This window comes from Salpingoeca rosetta (assembly GCF_000188695.1).
Source record: "Salpingoeca rosetta unplaced genomic scaffold supercont1.19, whole genome shotgun sequence".
Taxonomy (NCBI): Eukaryota; class Choanoflagellata; order Craspedida; family Salpingoecidae; genus Salpingoeca; species Salpingoeca rosetta.
The window spans coordinates 1253329-1259976 of record NW_004754915.1 but is presented as its reverse complement, the minus strand read 5'-3'; the positions used below and the strand labels follow the sequence as shown (position 1 = coordinate 1259976).

The following is a 6648-nucleotide window of genomic DNA, read 5'->3' as shown; positions in this document are numbered from 1 at the left end:
TGTCACATGCATGCTCGTGTGCGCTTTTTTGTGTTCATGCTGCTGATCTTCATCCCCTTGTCCAATCAACGTGTGCCCGACCCTGGCTTTAGGATTTGGCATCGACGAAAGTGGATGTGCGCCTGTCCCTCGAAAGCCTCTCCACCCACGTGTCAACACAGGTTTGTTCGCCACATGGTGTGCTGTTGCGAGATCGTTGCAGGATGCTCTTGGATGGTTGGGGGTTGCACACGTGTGTACTGCTGCTGCCGCCGCTTATGGTGATGATGATGATGTTGTTGTTGTTGTATATGCGTGTGTGCGTGTGTGCGTGTGTGCGTGTGTTGTGCGCCCTGCTTGGTGCTGCAGACGGAAGGCATTGATACGCGACACGATATGCTGTCCATGGAGGCTGGAGACGTGAGCCTGGCTGTTACAGGTTGGTTACGCACGTGGTATCGTCTCACATAGCAGTTTCGTCTGAAACAATCTAGGTACCAGCTACTGTGCGCTGCGCTTCCAGCTCCCCTTCACACACATACACACACACATACACACACGCGCGCGCACGCTCACATGTTCATGGGTCATCCACACATTTCTTTTGTGTTGCTTTGTGTGCGTTTGCATGTGGTGTGCGCCAGCTGTTAAGGGCGAGTTGGAGGATGCGGTGTTCCGACTCGGCAACGTCTCTGAGCTGGCGGACGCTGGACACACACTCGCACGCGCTCTGCAAGAGGAAATCGCGGCCCTCACGCTGCAGCTCAACACCACGGACTCAACCGTGGACCACACGCTCTCGCTCATCTCGGGCCTCGACCAGCGCATCGGGTACAGACAGTGATACACCACGTGTTGCCTTGCTGGCTGCTATCACGTGGTTTTCCATGTGGCATTGTGCATGCAAGCTGATTTCACTTGTCTCCACCCCATTCATGATTTTGTGTGTCTCCCATTGTGCCACCGCCACATGTCAACGGTTCCCTCCCCCCCCCCCTGCAGGGATGCGGAGGATTCTCTCGAGAGCACAGACGTGTCCCTGATGCTGGAACTTTCTCGGACACAGTCGGAGCTCAGCGCCATGCGCGAGTGCGCACTGATGGGCATGGTAAGGCCATGTGTGTGTGTGTGTGTGTGTGTGTGTGTGCGTGTGTGCGTGTGTGCGTGTGTGTGTGTGTGTGTGTGCGTGTGTGCGTGTGTCGTGAAACTGTGAATCCTATTTGATTCGATCTATTCGTCGGCTCACAATCCTTGACGTGTATGCGGAATTGTACCTTTGTTGCAGGTCCACGATGGGGCCCAGTGTGTTCCTGCGTGCACGCGTTTGTCGGCCTGCGACGGTGCACCCTGCTCGCTCCAGACACGAGGCACCCTCCGCTACCTTGATGGTACAGAAATATGGGCAGAACACATGGACTGCAGCTTCTGCGAAACCCATGTGTAGTTGCTCGCACATGACTGACTCCCTCACGCACTCACTTACGCACTCACTCGTTCACTCACTCACTCACTCACACACACACACACACACACACACTCACTCACTCACTCACTCACTCACTTACTTACTCACTCACTCACTCACTCACTCAACCCACATCCCACCACAGACAAGGCTGAGATCTGCGATGGCAACGAGTACACGAGCATTGGCGCCGTCACCACCGGCATCTCGCCCGTCGATCCCGCGGAATCGTGCCAGGAGGTGCGAACACCAGTGCTCTCAATCCTGTCCACATGCAATGCTGGCGCCCCCTTGCAACCTGTAGTCCCCCATCTATCACTTGGCCTTAACTCACCCCACCTCGTGAGCCTCATGAACCTCTCTTCCTCTTCCTCTCCCGTCTTTCTTCGTACTCGTGTGCAGTTGAAGGATCTTGGTTACGTGACCGGTGTGTACTACATCGGCAGCGGCACACAGGGCCGCACGCGGCTGTGCGATCTCTCTGGCACCACGGGGGTCAATCTTGGTGGCGACGGCACCTCTGAACAGGACGCAACACGCGACTGCAGGTCCACTTTTCGTGTGTGTGTGTGTGTGTGTCTATGTCTGTGTGTGTGTGTGTGTATGTGTGTCTGTGTGTGTCTGTGTGTGTCTGTGTGTGTCTGTGTGTATACATGCGCTCAATCGCATGTGCACGTGTGCATTTCTTCGCTCCAACCGCCCTGCTTCTTCCCATCCCGAACTGTTTGCAGCGTTCAGGGTGTGTGCTCACCCTTTCATGCCACTGCCATGCCACCCACCACGACAACGCCACGTGCTCTTCTCCTCACAGCAAACTGTCCAAGTACTTTGGACTGGAGACCGGCCTCCACTGGATCGAGGTGCGAGCATGTCATGCATCGTCAAACAGACCATGTCAATCACGCCATTGCAGGCCTTCTCGCACCATTGCAGCAGAAGAGGAGTCACCAAACCTTCACACCTGCAATTCACCATTCACATGTATTACGTCTGTCCACCGCGCCGCTGCAGGGTGACGATGGTCAAGCGTACGAGCTCGTCTGCGACACCAAGACCGGCGACATCTCACTCGATGGTTCCTCGCCCTCTTTTGCAGCAGAATCGTGCAAGGCCATCAACGCTGTGTACGTCACTTGTGTTTTCGTGTGTGTGACTGTGTGACTGTGTGACTGTGTGACTGTGTGACTGTGTGACTGTGTGACTGTGTGACTGTGTGACTGTGTGACTGTGTGTGTCGGTGTGTGTGTGCCTGTGTGTGTGTGTGTGTGTCTACCTGTGTGTGTCTACCTGTGTGTGTGTGTGTGTGTGTGTGTGTGTGTGTGTGTGTGTGTGTGGGTGGGTGTACCTGTGTGTGGGTGTACCTGTGTGTGTGTCGGTGTGTGTGTCTGTGTGTCGGTGTGCGCACTTCCTCTTCCTCTTCACCATCAATTGACCTGCGCACCACTCTCATCTGTCGACATATCATTTCCTCAACATCCTGTTGTCAACGCACTCCTTCTTCGCATATATGTCACCGCCATGACACGGCAGCTACCCTGACCGCGCCACCGGCACACGCTGGATCACTGCGGGCCTTCAAGACCCCTTCAAAGTGAGCAAATGTCGTTCTTTGTGTGTTCCATGTTGACTCTCATGATCCTGTCGCGCTGCAGCCACACACACACACACGAAACACACACACACACACACACACACGAACACACACACACACACACACACACACACACACACACACACACACACACACATGACAAGGACTCGGAGTTCACTAGTCTTTATGCAGCTCGGGAAAGCAGCCTGTGTAGGTAGTAACACACACACACACAACAACACACACACACACACACACACAACAACACACACACACACACACACACACACACACACACACACACACACAACACCAATGTCACAGGTGACGTGCGTGGGTGACTGGGTGGAGCTGAAGATGAGTGGAAGCGATTTCGCCGACAATGCGTGGATGTTTTCGTATTCATGCGGAAACTCGTGGACAAAGTGCGGGTGCTTCAACGACCTGGAGGTGTGTGACCAATCGACACGTTGGCAGAACAATCTCGCACTTTCTTTGTTTGACGCACACCAACACCAAGATCCTCTTCACTCACGTTCACTTCTGCTGTTTTCGCTACTTAATGTGTGCACGCTGCAGAACAAGCGCAACAACTGGCAGTGTGGCGTTGTGTCGCCCGAGCCACACACGCTTGACTGCCAGGTCTACTTTGACATTGGGTACATGTCTGGAGGTGTTCAGCTCTCCGACGCTCAGATCATTGCCCTCTCAGGCCGCGCCAAGAACGACAACGATCGAAACTTCAACGTATGTGTGTGTGTGTGTGTGCGTCTGTGTCTGTGTCTGTGTCTGTGTCTGTCTGTCTGTCTGTGTGTCTGTCTGTGTCTATCTGTCTGTCTGTGTGTCTATGCGTGTGTGTCTGTGAATGGCTGCATGGTTTTGTGCACCCGTGCCTGGCACCGTGTCTCGCTCGTGTGCGTACCTGCCTGTCGACACATGAGACCACTCACGGTCTACACTTTCCGTCTTGCTGCTACCCTGACCGTCCCTCATTTTCTCCTTCCTCCTCTCCAACCCCTTACCCACGCCCACCCCCACGCCCACCTCCACACAACACAACACAGATGCACACGCTGTCGTGCGACGATGACAGCGAATCGTATCCCGACGGGCACTGGATCGGCGTTGAGAAGACACCAGGCAGCAACAACTTTGTCGCTCGCGACTGCACGACCGGCAATGTCAACTGCTGCAGCCGACAGCTCGTCGACAACTTTGACACGTTCCCGCTGCCGCTGCGTGGGTGCGCGAGCATCAATACCGGTGGCGGTGTCATTCTCTACGCCTCATCCTCAACCCTGCGCATCCGCATCTGAACAACACGTTATTGTGTGCTGTGACATGATGTGACCACAGCAACAAGGGGGGCTTTCACCGTTACTATCCTTTCATGCTCCTGTTTATGGTTTCGCTCCACCTCCTAACCAACCGTTCGTTGTTGTTACCCGCTGTGATGGGATTGGGAGCGGTGGTCGTGCCAAGTGTGCTGCCCCGACATGACAGTGCCCTGTCTCGCAAGCAACAACCCCGCGCGTTCGTGTTTCCGTTTCGCGACAACATAAAATGGAGTGCGACACAGAGATAAAAATAGGAAAAAAAAAAAGGTGTGTCATCTCTGCTGTCTGCATGTCAGTGTCACAGTGCATGTCAGTGTCATGTCTCCTCACGGGTTGTCGACAAGTTTGCGACGAGGCGTCCCAGTGCAGTCAGTGCCAGAGCGCCACATCAACACATCAGCACAGCACAGCACCAGCACCAACCGACCATGTCTGTCGACTCAGCAGCGCTGTTACATTTACCAACCAACAGCCCGCGAGAGCAAGACCGACGATATCGCAGTTAGCAGCAACCACAATCACTGCCACGACAATGGAAACAACAACAATGGAAATTCTTAAAGAAAGGATCCGAGACGCCTTTGACAATCATGAGTTTGCTGCAACGCTCCGGCTCATGGAGGTAACTTTGTATCTCTCTGAAGCACATGACAGCACTCCATCCAAGCTATCCAGAACGAGCATTGAGCGTCTTCTTGATGACCTGAACCTGCACGTCTGCTTAAAGTGTCGCGAGTGCTTCGATAGCGCTCATGACCTCAAAGATCACGTTCGCCAAAACAAGCATTCACGCCATGGCCTTAGTCGTCGCATCAAACGGTTTGTCAAGAAGCATGCAACCAATGATGATGAGGGGCTGCTCGACTTGGAGGGTAGGCTCAGCGAAGACATAGAGGCTTACGAGACGTGGTGCGAGCTTGTTGTTTTGCGGGGACTTCAGTTTAAGTGGGCTGGCAACCGAAGGCGACGTCGTGGCCATTCCGAAACAGCTTCTGCCGCAGCAAGTGCATAAAGCATGCCCGCCTCTTCATCTCCCCACAGGCAACAGCACGACATGCCATATGCACGTTTTGCAAGTGTAATTCGCATACACAAATGCACCTCCGCTTGGCATCCTTCCCTCTGCATGACAGTGCCCTATCTCTCCTTCCCCGTGTCCATTTCCCTCGCCTGCACGCATGCGTGGTCTTAATCTTTGAAGTCCATCCCCACTCCTCCTTTCCGTTCCTTCGCCTGCCCCTTCTCCCTTGGCATTACTGACTCGTTTGGGCCATGATGTTTTCTTTGTTAACGAGCACGTCCACGACAAAAGTAAACACGTTACCAACCAACCAACCAACAGTAACACCGGCAACACGTGCGACAAGAGCGACATGCGCAAGGTGACGTGGGGTGCCAAATAACAACAAGGCGGTGTTGAACAGAATCAAGAACAAACGCATTTGGAAAGAAGGGTGTGTTCTACAGGGAGGAGTCACCACCAAGATCAAAGCGGGCATCGTCGTTATCGTCGAGCCTGAGCACTTCAGAGTTGAGCTGCGTATCCCCACTGACATCAACGGGCGCACGCCTGGTGTCATTGTGTGTGTGTGTGTGTGTGTTTGTATGTATGTGTGAGTATGTGTGTGTGTGTGTATGTATGTGTGAGTATGTGTGGGTGTGTGTGTGTGTGTTTGATATGAGGGGCTGCGAGCAAGAAGTGTCACATTGCAACACAAACAGTTTGTTCTGATATCACAGGTTGACAAAACACGTCCGTTTCGCAAGCAAGCAAGCAAGTAGCACAACCTCAACACCTCGTACCAGACGTCGTTAACCAGTGTGGAGTGGCGCCACCCGCTCCTGGTGATGCGACGGTAGCGGTAGTAGAACATGGCTGCAATACCAACAGCAACAACGGCAACCACTGTAACCGCAATCGTAACCGGGGACAGAGAACCTACCGAGGAAGCGAGGACATGGCACAAAGAGCAGGTACAGAACCACAGTGTGGTGTAAAAGAGGGCGATATTGGTGAAATTTCAAACGCAATCGTAGTTGCGAGGTGAGGAGGTGGTGTCCGCACGCACATGTCAGCTGAGCAACACTCCACGCAATCGCACCTTTAGTTGGCTTGCTGCCAGCTTTCGGAGATGCAGTTGCTTGTGTTGTAGTCCCATTTGCACTTGCCGTCGTGTTGGCCATGGTTGTTGTTGTTGTTGTTGTTGTTGTTGTTGTTGCTGTTGTTGTTGTTGCTGTTGTTGTTGTTGTTGTTGTTGTTGTTGCTGTTGTTGTTG

At 53.5% G+C, this 6648-nt stretch overlaps 3 protein-coding genes across 3 annotated transcripts; 2 read left to right on the top strand and 1 right to left on the bottom strand.

Moving 5' to 3' along the window:
- Nucleotides 1–92: 92 nt before the first annotated feature.
- Nucleotides 93–4351, top strand: PTSG_07995 (uncharacterized protein; the record flags this gene model as incomplete). Its single annotated transcript, XM_004991747.1, has 13 exons — nucleotides 93–161; nucleotides 349–418; nucleotides 624–810; nucleotides 982–1087; nucleotides 1265–1367; nucleotides 1590–1684; nucleotides 1847–1992; nucleotides 2256–2304; nucleotides 2456–2568; nucleotides 2975–3035; nucleotides 3360–3485; nucleotides 3615–3782; nucleotides 4100–4351. Exons 2-13 carry the CDS (start codon nucleotides 376–378, stop codon nucleotides 4349–4351), a joined length of 1449 nt encoding a protein of 482 aa, XP_004991804.1. The 5' UTR covers nucleotides 93–161; nucleotides 349–375.
- A 288-nt stretch (nucleotides 4352–4639) lies between these two features.
- On the top strand, nucleotides 4640–5707 carry PTSG_07994 (uncharacterized protein). Its single transcript, XM_004991746.1, has one exon. It carries the CDS (start codon nucleotides 4662–4664, stop codon nucleotides 5382–5384), a length of 723 nt encoding a protein of 240 aa, XP_004991803.1. The 5' UTR covers nucleotides 4640–4661; the 3' UTR covers nucleotides 5385–5707.
- A 126-nt stretch (nucleotides 5708–5833) lies between these two features.
- Nucleotides 5834–6581, bottom strand: PTSG_07993 (uncharacterized protein; the record flags this gene model as incomplete). Its single annotated transcript, XM_004991745.1, has 3 exons — nucleotides 6475–6581; nucleotides 6176–6311; nucleotides 5834–5942 (listed from the first exon to the last, which is right to left on the bottom strand). Exons 1-3 carry the CDS (start codon nucleotides 6554–6556, stop codon nucleotides 5834–5836), a joined length of 327 nt encoding a protein of 108 aa, XP_004991802.1. The 5' UTR covers nucleotides 6557–6581.
- Nucleotides 6582–6648: the final 67 nt, after the last annotated feature.

Coding starts and splice junctions, on each gene's coding strand:
- PTSG_07994 (XM_004991746.1), top strand. CDS start 4,662: ATGTCAGTGTCACAGTGCATGTCAGTGTCATGTCTCCTCACGGGTTGT.